The 25,735-nt window shown below is 33.4% G+C and overlaps 1 protein-coding gene across 2 annotated transcripts in view; it reads left to right on the top strand.

Annotated features, from left to right (window-relative positions):
• The window catches only part of SPAG9 (sperm associated antigen 9), a 130,457-nt gene that overhangs the window by 30,132 nt on the left and 74,590 nt on the right, over positions 1–25,735 (top strand). For both annotated transcript variants that reach the window (XM_074261789.1, XM_074261788.1), the window contains exon 3: positions 12,366–12,436. In XM_074261789.1, coding sequence (XP_074117890.1) covers positions 12,366–12,436 — 71 coding nt within the window. The remainder of the gene's footprint in view (positions 1–12,365; positions 12,437–25,735) is intronic.

Here is a 25,735-nt window from a genome sequence, read left to right as displayed (position 1 = left end):
CTATCTTTGTCACTTTTGCTGAAATCAAAGAAAGGTATTTTATTAGAAAACAAATTTTTATTTTCAGTGATCTTTTTAATGTGAACGAGTGCCTTTCCTTTCCTTTCCTTTCCTTTCCTTTCCTTTCCTTTCCTTTCCTTTCCTTTCCTTTCCTTTCCCTTTTCCCTTTTCCCTTTTCCCTTTTCCCTTTTCCCTTTTCCCTTTTCCCTTTTCCCTTTTCCCTTTTCCCTTTTCCCTTTTCCCTTTTCCCTTTTCCCTTTTCCCTTTTTCTTTTTCTTTTTTCTTCGGAGTATTAATTTTAATTTTATTTATTTTTTGCTGAGGCAATTGGGGGTAAGTGACTTTTCCAGGATCACACAACTAGGAAGTGTTTCGTGTTTGAGGGCAGATTTGACTTCAGGGTGCTCTATCCACTGTGCCACCTCGCTGCCCCAAGTACTAATTTTTAAGCTGAATTCTGTCCCAACTGAGACTAAAACATGTATTTATTTTAATTAAATTCAATTTCTTGCATACTGAGAATATACCTAGGTGTTATAGGGATACAAAATAAATATATATTATAGAGTTACTTTTATAGCTTGGTCTGTTGTAAAGACAAGGAACACATAGATGAAACAGAATTAACCATAATATGTAGTTTTTATATAACTTTTTCAATTTTCCTATATTTCTGTTTATATGAGAAATTTGTGATTGTTTATTTTGTTAATTTTTCTTATTAAGGTGAGAAACCTTTATTTTTTCTTACCCTTCTGTCTCCCTCAAAGAGGAAAACAAACAAACAAAAAAAAAAACACCCAACAACCTAAGTTCTTTGTTAGGAACATGCATAATTAAGTAAAACAAATTCCGTTATTGTTCATTTTTAAAAATCTCATTTTATGTTTGGATTCAATCATCTGTGTCAGGAAGTAGGCATCATACTTTATTATTGGTTGCCTTGAAATGATGATTGGTCATTGCATTGATTAAAGTTCTATGGTTTGTTTATTGAATAAATTATTTTTCTGGTTTTGCTTATTTCATTCTGTATCAATTTATACAAGTCTTTCCAGCTTTCCCACATTTTTTTACAGCACAATAACATTTTTAAAAATTCATAGATCCACAATTTGTTGAAATCATAATAGAGCTTATTCTTTTGATGGATTGATGGATACTCTTTCCATCTTCCATTTTCCAGTTCTTTACCACCCTTCAAAAAAGGGCTATACATTTTTTTGTACTTGGCTTCTTTTTGATATCTTTGAGGCATAAACCTAGTAGGGGGGTCTATTTCTGGATCAAAGGTTTGAACAATTTAAGGACACTTTGGTCATAGTTCTGAATTGCTTTACAGAATGGCTGTACTCAGTTCTGCCAACAGTGCATTAAATGTTCTTATTTTCTAATAATCTCTTCAAAATGTCAGTTTGTCTTTTAAAGTCACCTTTACCAATCTTATGGTGTGTCTTTAATTTGTGTTTCTCAACTAATTAGTGATTTGGAGCATTTTTTTCACATGACTGTGATAACTTTGAAATTTGCTTCTTCATATCCTTAGATAGCTATTACCTTTTTGATAGTCAATTTCTAATATAATAAGCAAGAATGGAAGGCATAGAAAAATTTCTTTTTTTGCCTTCTTATTTACTGTGGCACTCAACTTCTTTGGAGATCAGAATTTAAAGCAATCGTGATAGTCTCTAGGATAGGAAAGGTAGAAGGGGGGGTATCTTTTTTGTTTTTTCTCTTGGAAGAATCATGTCAGTTTCTAGCTTCGGTGATTACATCTCTGGTGTTTTATTTATGTTTTTATTTTGCTTAGAGTTCTCTTTGAATTAAAAAAAAGATCCATGCTTTTCATTCATTTATTTATTTTTGTGGAGGGGGTGTTGTATTTAGATTTTGCCCAAATTTTTCCTTCCCAGAAATATTTCAGGGAGAAGCCATTATTAGAATTAAGTACTTGTTAGAAAAAATTTTGTTTGAGTTTAAAATGATTTATAATTGAATTTTAAAAGAAATTCATTTGTTAGAAATCTTTATACTCTATTCTTCCTTTGTTATCCATCTTTTATACTGCATTAATTTGTTTTGCTTACAGTGTATTTTATCTAGATGCTCTTATTTTAGTATAATGTTCCTGTTTTAATTGTGAGTAAAACAGTAGCTGCTATCAGGCCAGAGGCTATCATGGGCATTTTATAATATGCAGCAAGGACAGTACTATTCAGGATTAGCATTCTTAGAGCAGAAACAGATGATTTATTGGTTCTGTATATGTAATTTTTCATTTAACATTGTACAAAGAAATTTTTTCAGATTTTCAAAACTGATTCACCTGAAGCCTCCATCAAAAATGAGAAGTAAACTCATTTACTTCCACCATTTTTTGTGTCCACCACACACACCAAAAAAAGCAGAAAACAAATGCAATAAAAATTTATAAAATGGGAACAGGACAATTGTAGCTATCATAGATGAATCTAATAAACTGATTTTGAGGGCTAGCTTGTATCTTAGAAAAACTGACTAACCTTAGGGGCTTGAAAATATGTGCTTATATGTTTCTTCCCAAAATATAACTTTTTAATACATAAAAAGGGTTTAACAGTGTTTCCTATGTAAATTGGCCTATATAAATGAATGGAAAATTTGATATTTCTTCAAAAGGAAAATTATAGATTAACCAAGCTATGGGATAAGGTTCCTATTTTCCCCTGCCTTTTCTAATTGGCAAATAGTTCTTAGGATACGGGTGGGTGCAGCAATTGTGGGAGTGTGTAGAACAGATTGACTCAGGCCTAATCTACCAGCTCATAATGTTGTGTCAGGGAACATATATATTGCTTCTACTCCCTGTGCTCAGTTCCTCATTTTCACACCCTCCTCTACCCCCCAAATATAGTGAGAGAGTGAGAGTGACTGCCAGCTTCTCAAGAGAAATGAATAAACTTTCTCTTTACACCTTAAGAGATCTCTGAGATTTATTGAATGGGTTGTATAACATACATAAATATTCGCTTCTTTTACAGTATTTAATTGAGAAATGAATGTAATTGAAAAGAGATTCTTTGGGTAGCTGCTCAGGGTAGTGAATTAACTGTGCTTTTAGCACTTTGGTAAGGTTATCTATCAGTGGTCAGTCCAGGATCTGGTGCTCAAATATGTATAATCAAGAAGTTGATTTCATCAGATTTGCTTAGACTTTGGGAAATAGCTTCATACTTATTCAGTAATTTTCAAAGAACAATTTATTGCATTCAAATTTCAGTTTATCAGTTTACATAGACACATATCAAGTGGATTTTGCATATTTATTTCAGTTGATGAGTATTTTTTCCCAGAAAGACTCAAGGAAAGTTTTGTGGAGAAAGTAGTATTTGCTATCTTATTATTATTTAGGTCATACCTTATTTTATACTTCTGCTTTTAAGTATGTTTTCAGTGGGCTGCTTTAGTCATATTTGCATATTTTTGTGTATGAAACTAATCTTCTTATCAGTTTCTTTATATCTTTCCCCCTCCCCCCCCTGAGGCTGGGGTTAAATGTCTTGCCCAGGGTCACACAGCTAGGATGTGTTAAGTGTCTGAGACCAGATTTGAACAGGGGTCCTCCTGAATTCAGGGCTGGTGCTCTATCCACTGCGCCACCTAGCTACCCCTATTTATATCTTTATTTATTTGTATCAGTTTCAAATAGTAGCTTTTTAAATCTTTTCCAAAAACTGAATTTTACAAATACACATTGCTTAGTTGTGTCCTCTATATAAGCACAGACTAATATTACATTTTTAATTTTAATTAAAATTCTTGTTCAGAACTAATAAATAGTTCTACAAAATTCTGAAGCTTACATTTTTATGTAAAAAGCCTTTAGGACTGTTGGAATACTCTAAAATATATTAGAGGAATAGAATGGACAGTTGCTTGCTGTGTGTGTGTGATGGAGAGAGTTTTGTGAGACTAAATTTTATTCCTTTTTCCCCCATTGGATAACATGTAATCTTAGTATTTGTGTTGCATTTTACAACTTACAATTTTGATTAATTTTCAAGTTTTATATATTCATTTCTTTTTCCTGTATATGATGATCATTGAAGATTGATGGTATTGGTTTCAAAATTCTGAAGAAACTGTGTGTTGGTTACTGAAAAAAGAGTCTAGTATTTTGTACATTTAAATCTTTGTGCCTTAAATGGGAAGAGAAAGACCTGATTTATGAAGAAGTCAAAGACTTTTTTCTATGGAAAGTTATTCTGAGTATAGTTTGATGGCATTGTGGTTGTGTAGTTGTGAACAGGGATGATTTTAGTTAATGAAAACAGATGAACATTTTGCAGGAGAAGGATGCCAAGCAGTTCTATATATTTGTTGAAAGACTGGAGAGAAAGAGGATTTATGGTAGAAAGCAGAGGAGTTTGGTTGGCGATAAAGTTTCTTCATGATCATTAAGGTGATTTAAAAACTGAACTGTGCTATACTGAAGGAGATTGTGGTGTCTACGTACTTGGAGATCTTCAAGAAGAAAAGTCAGTCGACCTATTATCCTAAATAGTTTGGACACTTATCTTTTTCTAAAAGCAGTGGGACTGGATCACATGCTCTTTAGAGGTCCCTCTCAAATGATTTTTTGAATACTTATTATTTCTTAGGTTACATCATTAGTTTATAAAATCTATCTAATCACTTTTCATTAGACTTACAGACTGCATAGAGTACTTGTGTTTGAGTTTAGTTTTTTTAAGTTTTTAAGTCCTCTTATATTTTGGTCTGAGTTTTTCTTTCAAAAGGCATTTGATGCTAACTTGTTTTAAGGAGAAACTTTTGAAAGGCTTTGTGTCAATTCTATGAGGCCTAGTAACAGATGGATTGTCTGCCTTCCTTAAACAGTAAGAACTAATGATTCTTTGTGAGAAGGCACATGAGTTGGATTTGGCTTTCTAGCAGGTCTGTTTCTCTTTCTTCCCCCATAGGCCTATCAGCAGTCTGATTGGGTAGAAGACAACAGAGATGGAAGGTGTTCCAAACTTGGCAAAGGCCATCAATCTAAGGAGGTAAGCTCTGATTTTGAGCAGGCAGAGCAGGTAGCTCTTCCTGCCTTAATTTGACCCACCTGTTCTTTGGGAAGATGAGAATTCTCCACCTATTACCCTCTCCCCATCATTGTCACATACTGTTGTGGCAGGATAATTTGGAAAGGAGACAAAATTTTCTGTTGTGGTTATTTTTTGATAAGGAAGTGTGTTAGTTTCCATTTCTCCCCACTACCTTTCCTACTCATTTAAAAAATGTTTGTAGATGAATTGGTTCGTTCAGTTCTTCAGAAAATTGTGGATATTTATAAACTATGTCAGATCTTTCAACTTTTAATAGGTTGAATGAAGCTGTAATTTTGTTGTTTATTTTGAAGAACAAAATGGTGACATTCTGAAGTTTTTCAGTGAGATTCTTTAGTGGTTTGAATTTGTGTGAAAATTACTCTCAGAAATTCTTTTTACTGTATTTTGGATTTAATATATTAATATAGTTAAGCTAGTAGTACTGCTATATTGTATTGATATTCAGTAGGAATATCTGGGATTTTACAGTGTCTTTGTACATATCTTTTGATCTCTGTCTCTGCTCCTGATTATAGGGAAGGGGGTAGGATGGATAGAGGAGAGAACTTATCATTAACTTAAAAAGAGTTATCTTTATAGTTACAATTATAGTTCTTTATATCAAATGCTTTTGACCCTTAGATTAAGAAATCGCTTTTGAGTTATTGAAATTGTGATTTTTGGTGATATTTTTAGATTTTTCTGATTTGAAAGCTTGAGACAACCAGAAATGAACTCATTATTTTGGAGTTTATTGTTGATAAGCTTCTGATGGTAGAACAGACAAAATATAGATCTGTGAGGGAATTAGAAAATCAGAAAATATCTTATGAGTTTTTTTTTAACTGAAATCATTCATCTTACTGTTGCTATATAAAAGATCATTTGGTTGTTAGGCCCACTGAGTCTTAAGAAAAATGATTGTTTATGTGCTATATTTGATATTTAGTTGCCATTTCCTAGCAATTAATATTTATAAAGATTATAATCTTTATGGATTAGTGAAATAACTACTGGGGTGTTTATGTATCTCTGAATGACATTAGAAAAATGAGATTTCATGGCTAATTTTAATAAGTCAACTGCTAAAGAGTTTCCTTTTTAAAAGTGGATAAGACGTTAGTTTCTTTTTTTTTCTAGATAGGAGAGCAGAAAACATTGTTTATACTGGAGACTGGAATATGCTACCATATTCAATTTTACTTAGCAGGATTTTTTTTAGCTAAAGCAATATTGTCTATATACAGTTAAATTTTGAGCAAATATGTAGCTAGTGGGAATTCTTACCTGGTTCTGTTGACACAAGTAGTGGAATGCTGATCACCTGACTTTTGGAGTTTAATACACTTTTGACAATATTTGTATAGAAGGAAGAGGGGAGATGTTACCTAACCTGAAAGTTAATATTGAGGTATCAAAATTTCTTTTTATTGGAAGTGAATTTCTGAATTTTAGGGATCTAGATATTTCTACTATAAGAAAAAGCCCCTGAAATAAGTAATAAGGGGGTAGAATTCTGGGGACCATAATTTAAAACTTCTTTCCCGGTTTCATCTCTTGGAGAAGGCTGACATTAGGAAAGAGTATTTGGTTATCTAAAACATTTTGTGTTAGGTGTTTACACAGGTTTACTAGGTAAATGAGAAGCCATTTGAGATTAAATTTTCTTTGGTACCATAAATATGGGACTGTGTGAAGAACATATAATATAGTTCCAAAATTTATTGTATGACATTAGGTAAATTTCCTGATGACACTGTTCCTCAGTTTTTTCATCTTTAAAACTGGGAGGGTTGAATTTGGTGATTTTTTTCATGCTCTTTCTACAACTAGAATTCTGTAATTGAAAGAAAAATCTCCTTTCTTCTCTATATTGCAAAAAAAAAATATCAAGTTGTTACTACTTATTTACATTTAAGTTATTTTCTAGACATTCAAAATTGCTACTATCTACTATTTCTCAGAAAAATGACTTTGTTACCATCTGTTTTAAAACAATTGGCACTGAGTAAGAAAACTTGGAAAACTCAGATTTATAATTTGGTTGTACAGAGTGAAAGGAATTTTTATTTTGCCTTTCTTTAAGATACTAAGTTTGATCAGAATTTGTGTCAAGGATGTTTTAGGTATATTCTGGGTTAGGGCTAGTTCATGTGAGGGCAATGATTCAGATACAGTGTTAGAATGTAATGAAACACTTGGGTACCATAAAATTCAATAAAACTAAATTTGTTTAGAAAATTAAAAGGGGCATTTGAAATGAATTCACTCCTTCCTTCTGTCTTTGCATTTGTTAGTCTGGCAGTGCTGGGTCAAGAGAGGTGCCTCAAAGGGCCCAAGGAATTAAATTAAAATTGCAGTACCTGGTTCTTCATAGTTGGGCTTTTTATGCTTCAGGTAATACAGAAAACATTAGTGACTGAAGTTATATTTCCCTGATCCACACATCATGAAGACAAATTATTGAAAGGGAGAGACCATCCCAGCCAAAGGGAGAGACCATCTCAACCTATATCACACAATAAACATCACTCCTGCTATATACCATTTGGTGGCAAATTCCCAAAAATTCTTTGTTGAATCTTCTGGCATTTATAGAGTTCTAAAGCTCTTACTAAAAAAATTTTTTAACTTCCACTTCATAGAACAAGTGACAGCTCTTATAGCTACTGAGAGACCTACTCTTCTACCCCAACCTCAGGTTCATTTGTAGCAAAGAGGTCATACATTTTTTATATGCAACTTGAAATCCAAGTTAATAGTAATGAGGCTCATTCTTTCCTGGCTGCTCTCTTCAACCAACCAAAACCTTGCTTTCTCTGAAATGGAACCTCATTAAAGGATATCACTAATCTTTGCCCCTTTGATTCCTTAATTCAGAGGTTGCCACATTTTTCTTTTGGAGCATGGATAAAGAAAAACTCTCCTCTCACCTTTAGTAGGGACTCAGTGTTGCCATACCAGCAGGACTGCTGTTATTACAAACAATGTTCTTCCAGTTGAATGTCCACATTCCTGTAATTACTTAAAGACAGACTAATTCTAAGACCTTTTCAGAAAAAAGGGTGCCCTAATAAGGAATAATATATGGAATTTATAAGGAAGAATCTTTGCTGGTGGCAGATACAGTTTAGCAAAACTGTTTTAGAAATTTTAACCCTGCCATTAATGATTCCCAGTCAGGAGAATGGAATCAGAGAATTCATTTTTTATTAACTAGGTTCTCAAAACTTTCAATCTAAGCTTTAAAAAGATGACAATTCAGGGGCTCAAACTGGTTTAACTTGCTTTGCAAAAGAAAATCTATGAGTTTTTCAGATTGAGATAACTGGGCTAGTTTGATCATACCCTTGCTGACCTTTGTTGTAAAAGCTTATTAGGTTATTTGTTTCAGCCTCCTAAGTTCCTTTTACCATTCTCTTAAGTTTTCCAATTCTCATTCTCATTTCCACTTTCATTATATTGACCTGTTGTCCAAATCACTAACAGATTCTCCCATTGGGACCACTAGATTAGAGACCAGTCTGTCAGTAAGCATTTATTTAAATGCTTTGTGCTAGGCACTATACTAAGTGCTGGGGATGTAAAGAAAGCCAGGATGTTCGTTTGCCCTTTTGTGAGGGAGTTGCAGAACTTACTGTCTGGGTCCCATATGCAGCCTGTTTGTTCTCTAATCTGGTCAGCATTATTGTTTTTATTTGTACTGTTAATGGGCTACTTTCCTTAAAAACCAAAATTCAGTTAAAATCTGTTTATATGTTTCTAATGGCTGAATGCATAAAGACAATTTCTTTTTCTTTTTCTTATGTTGGAGTTAGGGTACATTAGGTTTTTGCCTTTACTCTTTCGGTTAGAATATGGCCATCTTTGAGACTTCTGGATCCTTTTAACATTGATTAGTGATTGCATTGCAAGAGAGAGTTTCAATACCAGTGAAATTACAAGTTTAGTCAAAAAATTATATGGAACATATAGTCTGGTTCTATTTAGCTTTATCAGTGCGCAAAATTTCCAGATATATGAAAGAGGCATTATCAATTGGAAATTTTGTAAAGGACTCATATTGGAGTGGTACTTGAGCCGAGCTTTGAAGGAAAGTTTGGCTTGTCAGGTAAGGAGGAAATATGTAAAGGCATGAAAAACTATAATGTTTTCTCTTACTCAAAGTATAGCAAGAAGGCCAGAGGCATTGTTGCCACAATAGAAGGCGCAGGAAGGTGAGTAAAGTGCGGTAAACTTAGAAAGGGGAGGTTAAAACCTGATTCTGAAGAACTTATAATGTTAAACATTCTAGAAGCATTAAAGAACCATTTCGATTTTTTTTTTTTTTTTTTTTTGAGTTGGAGAATGTGCTTCAGAATATCACTTAGGCTATATAGAATTCAGAATGGAGTGGATGAGGAGACGAGGCAAGGAGACCAATTTAGAAACTTGAAGTAGTCCAGATGAAAGGTGATCAGGGTCTAAATTAAGATTATAGCCATGTAAGTACAGAGAAGGCAGATGTGAAATGTTTATAGAGACAGAACTAATTGAATATGTAGCATGAGGAAGAGTGAGAAATTAAGGATTGAAACTTCAGTTATCCTTGATAAAACAAGGAAGCTTGAGATTGGGATGAATTTTGGTAGGATGAGAGTACTTTTTTGTATATGTTGAATTTTAGGTACTTAATAGGGTATCCAGTTTCAGATGTCCAAGAAATAGAGTTGGAGATGTGGAACTTAATCTCATCTTGAGACAGGAGCTGGATATCTATAGTTGACCAGATTATTAAAATAGGAATAATGTGACAATAAATTTGTCAGAATAGAATCTTGAGGAGTACTCACAGTAAGGGGACGGTACATGGTTGATGATCCAGCTAGTGGACAAGACAAGTTTGAAGAAAATCAAGAGTCATCATTATTGTAAAAACTCAAGAGAAGAAAGTGTCCATGATAGCATGATATGGTTCTTAGTATTCCATGTTTATAGTATTAGATGGTCTTGGGAAGTCAGGAAGGAAGATGGAGAAAAGGCCATTGGATTTGGCAATTAAGATATTGCATGAGTTCAATCTTATTTCTTTTATAGTTGCTCATTTCTCCAGAAATAGTTTTGTTCTTCATGGTTGATATAAATCCTAAGGCAGAAGAATATCTATTCTTTCAATTATTTTCCTTGCTAACTCTTTGCTTTCTGTCGTTTTTTTTCAGACATTCTTATTTAAAAAAAAAACAAAACTGAACTTAAAACCTTTTTATTTAGCGAGCACTTTGGAATTATGCCCAAAAAGTTATTAAACTGTCTGAAGTCTTCAGCCCAGCAATATTGCTGTGAGGTCTCTTTTCTAAGATAATTAGGGGGGAAAGGAAAGGTATACATATATTATAACATTTATAGTGGCTCTCCTTGTGGTAGCAAATACCTGGAAAATGCAATTATGATTACCAGTTGAGTAATAGCTAAACAAATTGTGGTATATGATTGTGATTGAAGATTGTGCTATAAGAAATAGTTATCTTGATAATTTTAGAAAAATATGGGAAGACTTGCATAAAATAAGGAAGAGTGAATTTTCAGTAACGAGAACATTGTTTGTAATAACAGCAGTCCTGCTTTAACAACTTTGAGCAGCCAAGTCATTTTGAGTATTATGAATATGCAATTAAAGGACAGAAGGAAAATTATATCTGCATTGAGAGAAAGAATTAACAAAAAGAAATACGTATAGTGTGTGTGTGTGTGTGTGTGTGTGTGTGTGTGTGTGTGTGTGTGTGATTGTAGCTATTTGGGGAGGGGAGGAAAAAATTATGGGAATATCTTTTTTATATTCAGAAGGATGAGCAAATTGTAAATAACAAGTTTGTAGTTTCACATATAAGTTCAGAATAACAAACAAGTACAAAAAACAAAAACAAAAACCTCTTTGTATATCATACCAGTTCCCTTTCTCATCTTCATGTTTTATAAATAGTATCTATTGTTTCAATATTCTTGGCTTTCTGACACAATTTTCCCTTAATTCAACAAACATTTATCAGATGCCTATTCTGAGATTTTCATCACTCAAATACCAATACTAATTGTTTTCTTGGCTCAGATCTCTTCTTCAATCCATCTGACATATTGTTGTAAGATGAGTTGTTTATCTTATCCTCCTAAACTTAATAAACTCCTTTTCCTCTACTTGATCATTAAACATCTCTTCCTGCCAAACCTCTTTATGCTGCCCCTTGTTTGTTTGGCCTCTTTTCTCCTCTATCTTTGTGCTTGTGTAGTCTGTCACCTTTAATATCTTTCTTATTTGCCAGCTTTTTAAAAGCACTGCTTGATCCCTAACCTGATCACAGGCTTTTACAATTGTCCCACCTCACATTAATTTCCCCCCTACTGAGCTTACCTATAGTGCTTGGGTTATAACATGTATCTTGTACAATGCTTACTGTTGATGTATGTTAGTTTGTATTTTTTACTAATTGTTTTATGTAAATACCTCTTATCTTCCTAGTTAGATTGAAAGTCATGGTTTATCTCTTATGGTTCCAAAATGCTTGGTATGATGCTGTGTATACACAGGTACCTCAGGTGTGTACACAAGGTGTCTCGTTAAATTCCATTTTAGGAAAGTGTCAAGAATGTTTATTCTTATTGAAAATAAGTGAAATAAAGTTAGATATTCTGACGTGATATATAATTTTCTTTATAGATCTTTCTCTGCGTAGTATAAGTGCTTAATAGAAAATTCCTTTGGATTAGTTTTTTTATTTTTTGTTTTTAGAGAACATTCTATAGTATCAAATGGCCAAACTGAAGTATATATTACCCATTTACCCAAAAGTATCAGCAGAGGGAGCCAAAATTGCAAGAGGATAAACAAAGAGTATCAAGTATGAGACGAAAAAAAGAGCTTATAAAAATGTTATTTTCACATATCATTATGTAGTGAAAAAGGTGACTTTTCTGGTATTCATAATATCTACATTCTGTTTTTAAAATTAGGACAGGGAGGTTCTCATGGTAATTTTTAAGAATGGTTTGATTAAATAAACAATTTTTCAGAGGCATGACTTATTTTATGGTAAATTACATTAAGAAAATTAATTTTAAACAATAATTTTAAATAAAGAAATTGGATCAGTTAATTCTTAATGGAAAATGACTACAATATTGGGTCCTACAGATGATTAGGAGTTGGTAAACTCAATTTCTGACTTTAAGAATGGATTTTTTTTTTTTAGATAAATTTTGTATGATTTGGTAATATTGATCTGTTTCTGTCTTTCTCCATTTCAGTCAGCAGACTTGAAGAGAGAGAATCAGAGTTGAAGAAAGAATACAATGCACTACATCAAAGACATACAGAGGTAAGTCTCTAATGCCCTTTTATGAAATTATTTAAAGGAAGAAACTCATCTTAGTTTATAATAATGCTCCTTTGAAATCTAAATAGCTTATTTCTTGGAAAATAGTTGAATCTTACTGTATTTCTCTGTTAATATGTCATTTCATCAAATGTCTTGAATTAATTTTGTATACCTTGAATTTGTAATACCATTTTGCTTAATTTCACTAAAAAAGAACTACTTGCTTTCTTGGAGAGAAATTATATGGGAAGACTGTCATTAAAAAGAGTAGCATAATTTGTTTTGTTGGTACTATTCATAAAAGGAATAAGATGGGCTGGTTAAGATATTGGTGTGAGCTCATAAATTTGTTTTACTTATTTTTGTGACTAATAAATTTGTTCTAAGTGAAAATGGCTCCAAAATAAGTTGAGTGTTGATTTATTGTATACTTTGATGTGTTATATAGTCACATATGTTGTTAGGAGTATGAAACATCAGAGAATTTGGTTTTCATTGATGTATGTAGAAAATTGTTTATGAGAAGGCTAGAATCATAGAGCCAAGGGGAGAATAGAAGCAGTACTCTCAACTTCTTTTTTAAGGAAGGGAATAAGCATTTATTATAGTACCTTCTAGGGGTAGACATTGGGTTTAATGTTTTTATGAATATCTTCATATCATATCTTATGAATTCTCAATGTATTATCTTATTTGAACCTTTTTTTACAGTTGATAAAACAGACAATGAGTGATTAAGGAGATTTGAACTCAGGTCTTTTTGAGTTCATGACAGCAAGGAGGGATTGATAGAGTGCTGGGCAGGGAGTCAAGAAGACTCCTTCTTGAGTTCAAATCCTGCCTCAGATATTTAATAGTTGTGTGACTCTGAGCAAGGCATTCAGTGCTCTTTAACTCAGTTCCTCATTTGTAAAAATAAACTGGAGAAAGAAATGACAACTCGCTCCAGTATCTTTGTGGGGGGAAAACCTAAAAACACAAAAGGGGTCATGAAGAGTTAAGACATGCATGAAATGTGAACATTTTGTAAAAATGCCAACATTTTTATAATAAACTTTTTGGTGAGTATTTGGGCTAATGAATTCATTTGAACAAGCCTCACATAGGCATCCAAATCAACACTGTCACCTAGCTCAGTGCTCTAAACACATGGTAAGTATTCTGTAACTTGCACTGATGTTAGGCTTGGGATACTGAAGACTAGGCCTTTGATTTCATTGGTTGAGGGAATGCTTAGATGAGGAAATGTAGGTTGGGACCTTTTCTGCAGTTTCTGACCTTGGAAAGCAAAGCGACTTCTCCAGGGTCATACTACCAGCTTGGGTAGAGTTGACATGTGAGTTCCTTCTTCTTGGCTTTTGGCCAGCCTTCTACTCAGCACACTGCCCTGCTTTCATGAAAATACTTTGGAGAAATATGTTCACACACTGGGGCGAATTAAAATTGGCTACTTACTACTTGCATGGTTTGGGACAGGTACTTATTTTCTCTTGGCCTCACTTTGCTCATCTGTGCTGTCAAGAAGTTGGATTAAATGAAGTATTGGATTCTTTCTAGTTTTAAATCAATGATAATATATGTCCTAATGTAACTTATTGTTGAGTGTTGTTGCATTTTTATAATATGCTTAAAAATGATATAGTATTTCTTTTTAATATATGTAAAATAGATGTATTGTTAAAATTTTTCTGAAAAGTGAAGTGCTATATATTTAATTCCATTTGTTCATTGATTTGCACAACAAAATTTAAGCTATGACCTTACCTCTTTCTCTGCTTCCTCACTTCTCCCATTTACCTTCCACCATTTCACTTATCCTGTCCTACTTTAGCATTGGTGTACAATAAAATATTACAAGAAGAAAAGGCATACTAGTTTTTCAAAGCAATTTAATTCTGCTCTGGTCCTAATTCTTTTGTTTTAGAGTAGTCAGCAACAACAAAAGCTTCATGATTTTAAAGAATAATGGCATTTACTTTCTAACTCTAGGAAGTCTTTGAAATATTTATTAACTCTTCAGTGCTCCCTGAAAGGTACCATTTTCCTATCAGTGAATCTTGCTTAACAACTAGACAGTAGAAATAATACATAAATTGACTTTGTTATAAATCAGATCATTTTTACATGCATGTACTGGCTTGCTATTTTAGGGAATCCTGTGCATAAATCTAATTATATTACTCCTACTAAAAAAACCAGCCCCAAACCAGATACATATAATTAGTAGCTCCCTTTTTGCCTATTAAAGAAACTCTTATTTGGTATGCAAAACTGTCTAAAATTTGGCCTCATCATGCTTTTGCAGAAACCATAGATTACTCCTCTCTATGATGTTATTAAGTATATGTACCTTGCAGATTCTATTACAAGCATACCCTTTCACTGTCCTTGTGCCTTTGTCCTTGGTATTTCATGTTTGGAATGTTCTATCATATTTTGTCTGCTAAGTTCATAGCCATCCATTAAAAACCAATTCAAATGAAACCCCTTCCACAAAGTCTACTTGGTTTCTTTCCCATACTTTTAAACCCTATTTTTATAGTCATCTTTCCTCCTAAACCTGATCTTATTTTTGTTGTTAACTATTACACGTCTGTGTATGTTTAACTTCTCTGTTATTTGTATTTAGTTCTCCTAAATTCTCCTATACTATAAATTTAAATAGGGGCCAGTTCACTGTCCCTCAGACTGTTGGAGGACTGGACTATAGTAAAAACAAAAACTCACATTCTGACTTTGCCCCTCAGCCTATTTGTCATAACCCGGTGGGCCACATCTGGGCTGCGGGCCGTAGTTTCAGAACCCCTGCTATAAATAATAAGAGAGGAAGGACATGTCCCTATTGTATGTTGTATTAAGTGCTTAATACTTGTTTTTTAAATTGTTCAATTTTTTGATTTGATAAAGACATAGAAGAAGATTCCACTATGCAGGTAACTATATGAAACAAAGTGATCTTAATATACACAATAGGAGCTTGGCAAATAATTGTTGATTGTAAGAGGAAAAAATAAATCTATAAAAATGGGGGCCAGGAATATAACACCCAAACTCTTTTTTGAACTAAGGATTAATTTAATTTTTATAAATTAATTTATTGGTATCTTCATTTTCCAGCAGCACCTCCTGCAGAAAAGGCAGCTCAGAAAACAAATTGGCATATTAAAAACAACCACCACCACCACCACCACCAAAAACATTTAGATTGCCAAAGAAGAGCTTGGTGGGTAAAAGGGGAAGGGAAAGTTGGGAATGATGAAGAAACATTAATAAATGGCTAGAAGGAAAATGAGTGGGTGACCTCCCCTGCCTTCCATTCTCTCTCCCTCTCCCTTCCCCCCAAAAAAGAGGTCATACCCCTACTTCTCCCAGAAGTGGTTAGGGAGGAAGAATTAGTCATAAAGACATTTTAAGGGCTATATAAGGAGGAAGCTAAAATTGTAAAGTCAAACCTATTATTTTAAGTAAAGGGCACCTGATCCCTTCTGAGATTTCCTTCATAGAGTCAAAATGTCTCTAATGGCTAATCATTTCATGTACTTTATTCTTTCAATCACATGAGTATTTATAAAGTGCCTGCTCTAAGTGTAGACTTGATGGTAATGACCAAAGTGAACCTCCAAAAAGAAAGAAAGCCTATCTAGTTTTCACACCTTTGTTAATATTAGGATCTATGGGTGTGGAACTTGAGTGTGTGAAATACTGAATTTATGAATGATGTAAATTTTTGATGTTGCCAAGTTTTGCCAAAATTTTTTCCTCAGCTTTCTTTACTACATGGCTCTTAGGCAAGGGTATGAGGAAGTGATACAGTAGGATATTTAGCAATGTAAAGGCAATGATATTAATGAAAATCAATTAGATCAATAAGATGGCAAATAAATATAAAGCAGCATATTGGCTATAGGGAAAGACAAACATGACAAACTTAGAGAAACACATGTATGAAGTATTGCAGAGTAAAAAAGAACAAAGGAAAAAACAGTATATGCAATGGCTAGAACAATAGAATTATTATTTTAAAACAAATTAGCTAGATAATGTTGGTAGCTTGCTGGCAAATCTATTAACAACCAATACTTTGCATCTCTTCCCCACCTCTCATACTATTTTCAGTGAATTACATTAGCAGGCCCAAGGACAGGACACAGGCTTACAACACAATCTGCCCCCAAGAATCCTATCCCTCATCCCCTCTTGCCAGAGACATGGAGACCTTGGCTTCAGGTTATGGAAATATGCCCTGGCCATGACAGACAATATAGTTGTACCCACTCAGGAGTAAGAGACCGCTAGGGGCCACAGCCCCATAGAATCAGTGTTGCAAAGTTTTAATAGCTAGTACTCACACAGATTAAGTCCATAATACCAGCAGAGCCAGTGCCAGGGTAAATAATTCTGTAGTACCAATGCTGCAATCCTCAAAATTGCTTGTACCAAAGAATTGAGGAATGGCAGAAGCAGGACAAGATACAACATGGTGTACATGAGGAGCATACTTCAATAAACCTGATGGAAAAATAGTAGCATCCAGCTTCAAACCACCCAGAAGTCATTTGGGGCAAAAATCCAGATTAGTTGAACTAGGCGGCATGAGGAAATAACAATCAGAAGGGAGGGAGTCAGAAAGTGAGCAATAGGAAAAATTGGGGAAGAGGGCTGAAATTTCATGAAGAATAATCGAAGTTCTTAAACATAAGCAGATAAATCAAAAAGGGAAACAATAACAATATTAGGAAACAATCTTAAGATCTATTGAGTAATTTACTAATAAATTATTGTAAAACAAAAAAAAATTGGACTTTGTAAGATGTGAGAACTATATAGAAACATAGCATACTGTTACTGAGTAGTTCAAAAGAAAAAAATGACAATTAGGAGAGTGGAATTTATGGGTTGCATAACATAGCAAAAACAATGGGCAGAATCCCTACGATTGAACTGGCACATGAAGAAGAGCATGAACTTGGAGAGATTTTCAAGAAAATGGGAGAGGGGCAAGGTCACCAGGAAAGAGTATCAATTAGTGGCAGGTGTAGGTCAATGCTTAATTTCTGCCATACTAATTTTCCAATTTTTCCAGCAGTTTTTGATAGTTAGTTCTTATCCCCAAAGCTGGGGTCTGGGTTTGTTAAACACTATGTTGCTATAATCATTGGCTATTTTGTTTTTTGAACTTAATCTATTTCATTGATCAATTATTCTATTTCTTAGCCAGTACGAAATTATTTTGATGACTGCTGCTTTATAATATAGTTTTAGATCTGCTACAGTTAGGCTACCTTCATTTGCTTTTTTTTTTTTTTTTTTTTTTTTTTTTAGTTCCTTTGTAATTTTTGACCTATTGTTTTTCCAGATGAATGTTGTTATTAATGTATCAACTGGAAACCTTTATCTCATGCTGCATACCAAAATGCATTTCAAAATGGGACATAGTGATACCATAAATCAATTAAGGGAGCATAAAATAATCTGTCAATTTTATAGATAAGAGAAATCAAAGGAATGAAGATAGAAAGGAGATAAAACTATCCCTGTTTACTGATTATATGATGGCTTATTTGGAAAAATCCTAGGGTGTTAGCAAAGATACTAATTTTGACAATAGCACCAGCAAAGATATCTTACAGAATAAATCCTCGAAAATCAGCAGCATTTCTATATGATAATAACAAAAGACAAGAAGCAAAAATAGATAGGGAGTTCCATTCCAAATAGTTGCAAAATGTATATCAACTACCCATTAGAATATTGTTGTGCTATTCAAAATTGTATGTGTGATGGATATAGAGAAACGTGGTAAGATCTATGTGGACTGATACAGAGAGAAGTAGAGCCAAGAAAGGAATATACTCAGTAACTACAACATTCAAAGATTGTATATAAAAGATACATAACCAACAAAGATAAAAAATAAATGTAACAAAATTAAGAGATTTTACATGAAAAAAAAATGTGTGAAGATGCCCCCTAGGTCTGATCCGTTTTTTAGTAATAGAATATTCACAGGTGTTATTTTGCATGTTTTAATGTAAGTTGCATGTTTTAATATAAGTTGTGCTGGTTTTTTTTTTCCTTTAAAAAAACAACAACAGCTATTTGTCATAAGAATTGGCCTCCCTAGGAAGGGTAGGGAGAAAGATACTTGGGATAATAGTGATATAAGAAACAAACCTCAGTAAAAAATTATTTTATAAATTTATTTTAAAGAAAAAAACAGATAAGTTAACAGAAAAGATAATAAAACAAAAAGGGGCATGTATGAATTCCAAGTCAGTAAAGGTATATGCCTTTTCCCTCATAAAAATTGCACTTTGACTTCTTAAAGCATTTGCTCACCTTTTAACTCCTTTCAAGTTTTCAGAGATATCTTTTTCTTTTTCACTTCACCCCTTGCTCTCACCTTCATGACTTTTCAAAGGTAATTAGCAATGATGTCACAATTTTCCCTGCTGTTACTTGCAGTAATAAGTTTTCTGGACTTGGAACCCTCCTGTGAAAGGTGAATTTATTGCCTGTCCTTCACACAAGATTGTAATATCCAGGCTAGCTTTCTGGAGGTCCTTTGGACAGGCCTTGGTCCTGGATAGACAAGATAGATACCACAAGAATGGTCAAGAATAGAGTCTAGATTCTTTATTCTATAGGGCCCAGTTTTGATCTTAGTTCAGGAGGCAGGAGAGCCACTAGGATAATGGTCAAAAGTAGAATGTCTCTCTTCCAGTCCTTCTTAGCTCTTATATACCTTATTACAATTACATCATTATGGCATACTATGTATTTGGGAACTAGAGAGCCATTACATCACCATATTAATTATTAAGTATATATGTGAACTAGAGAACCATTACTTCATCAATTCTACTGAGTTAACACCTTGTTTCAAGTATACTTTTCCAGAGTTCTGGCCCTATACACAAGATGTTTCATCTCTGTATTATCTGTCTTCTCTATTTGGAATGAATTGTTTCTTTACCTTTATCTCCTTGAATCCCTATCTTCTTTTCTTCAAACTAAACTTATATACAACCTACTACATCAACTCTTTCCTGTTCCCACTACTACTAATGTTTTTCTTCCTTAAACTTAGAGGTATTATTTGGTTTGTGTATAATGTTATCTCCCCTTAAGAAGGTATTTGGTATGTATTTATATGTATACATGTTGTCTCCCCTTAAGAATGTAAGCTCTTTGTGGGTAGGTATTGTTTCAGTTTTGTCTTTGTATCTGCAGGGTATAGTATAGTCTCTGAACCATATTAGGCATTTTATAAATGTTGCTTTTTTTGTTTTTGTTTTGATTGATTCATTGTTCTACTCTTTATTTTTTGAGAATTCTTCTTCCTGGAAATATTTTGTAAGTAATTGGAAATGTGATACTGGAGTTCTGATGAGAGGACAGAGGTTGGAATTATTTTTAAACTTATGTGTAAGGGATGTTACAACAAAAAGTCCAGTTCTGTTGATTTGTTGTGACATGCAAATGATCCTCTGTTCTTGGGAATAATGTAAGTGAAGTGGATGCTCTGGCAGTTTTCTTACTGAAAGGCTTTCAGTATGGCTTTGGCAGCAGACTGAGTATTTTAGGAACCAGCCTAGCTAAATAGTGTCCTCATCATGTAGGCTGGTTGTTTTTGGTTTGTTGTCTTGGCTATAGCAATCGGCAAAACAAAATTATAAAATTGTCTTCAACATATTTGGCCCCTTCTGCTTTAGTCATCAGAGCCTAAGAAGTGGAAAAGAGTTCAGAGGGAGTCACAGTACTTTTATTAGACTGTATACTTTAATTTTCAGCATCCTAAATGTGGAATTTTAGTCCAGTAAACAAGGGGACATACTGTTGGAGAGCATGAACTATATCAGTCTTCACTGATAAAGCCAGAGGAAAGAAATTTATTGTAGCTAAATGAAAGAATAAATTCATATATGTCCTTAGAAAGTCAAAGAAAGGAATTGATTGATATGGTTTTTATCATATTTCTAAAAGAAGTAAATAGCATTATTTAATGTGAGATGTGGTCATCTTGTTTTCCTTTATTGATATTTGCAAAAAGACTGCCATGAAAATAGTTGAATTTCATATGCTAATATTAGATACTTATGATAAAGAAATAGAAAAATGTGATGAACTTATAAAATCTCCAAATTAAGTCAGTAGATACTCTGATCTATGTTTGTTACATCAGTCAGAAGTGGATTAAAGGATGAGAATGAGAATCTAAAGATTTGTAGATATGAAAAAAGTCTCACACCTTTATATCATAAATACAATTCATGAAAAGAATTGGAAGTTACTAAAAATCAAGTACCAAGTATTTTACCAATAATGAAACTATATTATATTGTTTGTTTACAGTCAAGAAAAAACTTATTATTGTAATCATGGAAGTTATTCCTGAATCAGTTAACAATTCACAATCATACCACTGTCTGGTCAGGACACAGACTGGACTTAGTAAAAAGAAGAAGAAAGAATAATATATTAAAGATGGTGTATCATTGAAAGGACTCAATCTTGAATTGTTTAAGCAAGTAATCAACAAAGGGAAATGGAAAATGGACATTAGAAATGACATGAACAATTGTAGTAATTTCATACATGAGTTTGGCTATTAAAAATATATTATAACAATAAGAAGATGAAAATAATTCAATAAACACCTTGCTCAGCCAGCATTTGACTTACTAAGTGGAGAGAGATGGCTGCTAGTACAGGGTAAAAACATTTTAAAGAAAACATGACATAAGTAGAGTCATCTATAAGCAAAATGGAAGATGGAAAACAAGAAGAATGAAAAGGATTCATAAAAATTATGATTACAAACTTGTTTTCAACATGAAGATCAATAAAACCATTGCAATATCACTATTATGGCTGGGAAGGAGAAATAGTTCCCAAAGGAAAAAAAGTGGAAAAATAGCTAGATTATACCAATAGAGAAGTTTCTTTCTTAGAGGATACAGCCCTGAGAATTCTTAAGGATTGATGTGTGATATGCAAGTATATGAATTGAAAACCTCCATTATAAAAATATTAATAACAAACAACTAATTTTTAAAAATTTTTTATACCTTTTTATTTTAAAAATATATATATGAATAATTTTTGACATTTATCCATAGAAAATCCTTTATCCAATTTTTACCTCCCTTCTCCTACTGCTCTTTCAGTTGGTTAGTGATCCAATATATGTTAAATGTATATAATTCCTTTATACATATTTCTACAAATATCTTGCTGCACAGGAAAAATCCTATTAGCAACGGAAAAAATGAGAAGACAAAATGCAAGCGAACAACAAAAAGAGTGAAAATGTTATGTTGTGAGCCACATTTAGTTCCCACAGACTTCTCTCTGGTTGCAGATCTCTCTCTCTACAAGCCCATTGGAACTGGTGAATTAATAGGTTATGAAATGCATGATTAGCGGGCTCTCCCAATTGATGAGATGACAGCTCTGTTTGATTATTAAGCCAAAAAGATAAGTTCTTTTAGGAATAGCCATGAAGATAAAAAACAATGAGTTTCAGCTAACTATACCAGGGCAGAGGACCAAAAGGAACCCTGAGGAGAAACTTAGAATCAATGACTTATTTCAATGGTGACATGTGGCTAGTAGAGCATTGAACTATGGAAAAAGGTTCCAAGTTTTGGCTTTTTTTTTTTTTTTTTTTTTTTGCAAGATAAAGAAGGGTTTTATAAAGCAAATAATCATCCCTTAATTTACTGTTAGTGTAAATAATAGCTCACAATTATACAATGCCATAAGGTTTACAGAAAACTTTATACATTTTATTTGAATCATCAAAACAGGTTGTTTGTGCTTGCAAATATTTTTGTCCTCCTTTACATATGAAGAGACTGATTCTGCCTGTGTAACCAGGTGAGTCACTTCACCTCTTTGAGTCTAATTTTCCTTTTTGTAAAATGAGAGGTTGAATTGAGAGCAGTCTAATGCCCAAATCTTCCTCTTAATTTTTCATCCCTTGAGGCTCAGAAGATTAAATACTTTGTCCAGAATGACACATATAGCAAATAAGTATTAGGATTTGAATTCAGGGTTGCTCAGCTTGAAATCAGGATTTCATATTTTGGATAAAGTTTTTCAGTGTTACCTCATTTATTTCAGGCAACCTGGTTAAATGAGAATGTACATCCAATGAATGTATATTCCTTTCAAAACTACAAGAAATGCTTCAGATAAAGTAAAAGAATGACAAATAGAAAAAGTAGAGAAATGGGGAGACTTAAAGGAGCTCAAAATATACAATGAAGAAATAGCATGGCATAGAAAAATGAAAGTAGTTAATGGAAGTTCTGTATTTGGAGCTAGGACCCTGGAAAAAGAGAATGGCACAGAAGGGACATAGATAAGCCAGCAAGTATTTGTTAAGCTTATTGTGCTGTATTTTATTCCATTTAATTGTCACAACTATTATTATTATTATTATTATTATCATTATTATTATTATAATTATCATTATTATTATTATTTTACAGTGGAGGAAACAGACAGTTTAAATAGCTTGTTATCAAGGTAGTATCTTAGGGCCACTTAACTGATATCATTAGCAAATGGGCAAATTGGAAAGGCTTCCCTGTAGTTGCTAAGATTTGAACTATTTGCAAGGAAGTCAGGGAAACTAAGAAGGGAGCAGAGTGTCTTAAGCTTGAGGGGTAGTGCAAAGACACAGAAATGGGGGGTAGAGTGTCATATGTGTGGACCAGCAGGTAGACCGTAATATCTGGACACTAGGAAGTAGTCAAGTAGTGGAGGAGCTCTAAATACCAAAGAGAAGATTTCATATTTGATTCTAGAGTTTTGGGGAGCATTTAAGGCTTCTTGAGCACAAGGGTGAGGGTGAAATTATAGAAAATAAACTAAACTGAAGGGAGAATGGGAAGTAGGGAGAAATTTGAGGTGGGGAGATATGTCAGAAAGCTATTTCACTAGCCCAAGCAAGAAGTGTAAAAGGCCCGAACTAGGACTATAGAAGTGGAGAAAAGGAAATATATATGGGACTTGTTATGCTTATATAACCAAGATTTGAACATAGCTCGAATCTGTGGGATGAATAAAGAGAAGTTGAGTATGACAATAAGTTTGTGCTCAGGAAGTTTTGGGGAGGTGTATGTTTGAAGTTCATTTTTGGACATATTAAGTTCCAATTGCCTTTGGTGCACCTGGCATTTGAGATGTTAAAGAGGACATTGGTAATGCATAACTAAAGCTCCAAAGAGAATATAAGGATAGATAATCTAGGAATCATCTGCATAGAAATGATCATTGAATTCACTAGAGTTTATGAGATAGCCAAATGAGAAAAGTATGGAACAAAAGAAAAGGGATCCAAGAGAGAGACTTTGGGGTACTTAACTATTAGTGGATGTGACATGGCTAAAGAACCATCAAAGGAGATTGGGACAGATAGGAGAACCAAGAAAGATGAAAACTTAAGAGAAAAGAACCTATTCAGGAGGTTTGTGAGATTGGATTAATACTCACCATGTTAGTATCTTCTACCTCTTTATTAGAGGATGACACAAAAAAGTCTCCATTTAGAAATCTCCTAGAAACCATCTCTTCATTTCCTATAGGCTTTGGACTGGATTCTTATCCTCCTCTCTTCCTCCCACCTCCATCCTGCACTCCAGCTTACTTTTGCATATTGTCTTTTCCTGTTAGATTTTAAGTTTTGCTTTTCCTTTCTTATCCCAGTGCTTTGCACAGAGCCTGGTACATAAGTGCTTAATAGATGTTTATTGACAGACAGGGTGATGTAGGGTCTCAGTATATCAGATAGGTCAAGAATGTGAATTGAGAACTGAGGCCTTTATATTTGGCAATTAAGAGAGACTTAAAAGAGACTTTGGAGGAGAAAATTTAATTTGAATAATGACTCCTCCCTCCTTTGAAGTCTCTAAAAATTCCCAAATGAGTCCTTGTGATTATGTTTAGTGTGAATTCCGTTCAAGTGCCATGATTGTTGACTTTTTTCCCCCCTGGCTCTCAAATTCTTTTATTCTCTGATAATTGTGAAGTCAAGCTGGGTATATAGTATTATGTGGACTCTTTATTTAAAATGATACTTGATATCAACTATTTGAAAAGGATATTTTGTAGTTCCCCATTTTGAAATTGCTTTCAAATAAAGTTTCCAAAAGGAACTTTTCTAATTATTTTTTTAAAGTTTTCCACTTTCAAAACACATGCATGAACAATTTTTTTGATTCTTCCCTCATTTCCCCCACCCTCCTTCCCTAGATGGTAAAAATATATTAAATTCAATATATGCATACATATTTATACAATTATCTAGCTGCCCAAGAAATCAAATCAAAAAGGAAAAAAAGAGAAAAAATAAAATGCAAACAAACAACAGAAAAAGAGTGAAAATGCTATGTTGTGATGCACACTTAGTTCACACAGGCCTCTTGTGATGATGAAAACCATCTACACTCAAAGTTCATTGGAACTGGTCTGAATTATCTCATTGTTGAAAAGAGCCATGTCCATCAGAATTGATTGTGCAATCTTCTTGTTGCCATGCAAAGTGATTTCCTGTTTTGCTCATTTCTCTTAGCATCAGTTCATGTAAGACTCTCCTGGCTTCTGCTGATTGTTTCTTTTAAAACAATAATATTCCATAACATTCACATACCATAACATATTCAGCCATTCTCCAACTGATGGGCATCCACTCAGTTTCCAATTTCTTATCACTACAAAGAGGGGTGCCACAAACATTTTCACATATGTGGGTCTCTTTCCCTTTTTTAAGATCTCTTTGGGATATAATCCCGTAGAAACACTTTTGGAGAGTCAAAGGGTATGCACAGTTTGATAACTTTTTGAGCATAGTTCTGCTCTCCAGAATGGTTGGATCCATTCACAATTCTACCAACAATGTATTAGTGTCGTAGTTTTCCCACATCCCCTCGACATTTGTCATTATCTTCAGCCATCTGAGAAGTATATAGTGGTACTTTAGAATTGTCTCAATTTGCATTTCTCTGATCAATAGTGATCTAGAGCACTTTTTCATATGACTAGAAATGATTTTAATTTCTTCATCTGAAAATTGTTCATCTTTTGACCATTTACCAGTTGGAGAATTGATGATCTTATAATTTTGAATTCTTATAAATTTGAGTCAATTCTATGAAATTTTACAAATGAGGCCTTTGAATGTAAATATTTTTCAGTTTGTTGCATCCTTTCTAATCTTGTCTGCATTAGTTTTGTTTGTACAAAATTTGTTTTACTTTATATAATCAAAATTATCTATTTGGTATTCAG

This window comes from Sminthopsis crassicaudata, chromosome 4 (assembly GCF_048593235.1).
Source record: "Sminthopsis crassicaudata isolate SCR6 chromosome 4, ASM4859323v1, whole genome shotgun sequence".
Taxonomy (NCBI): Eukaryota; Metazoa; Chordata; class Mammalia; order Dasyuromorphia; family Dasyuridae; genus Sminthopsis; species Sminthopsis crassicaudata.
This window is presented reverse-complemented; position numbering and strand designations above follow the sequence as displayed.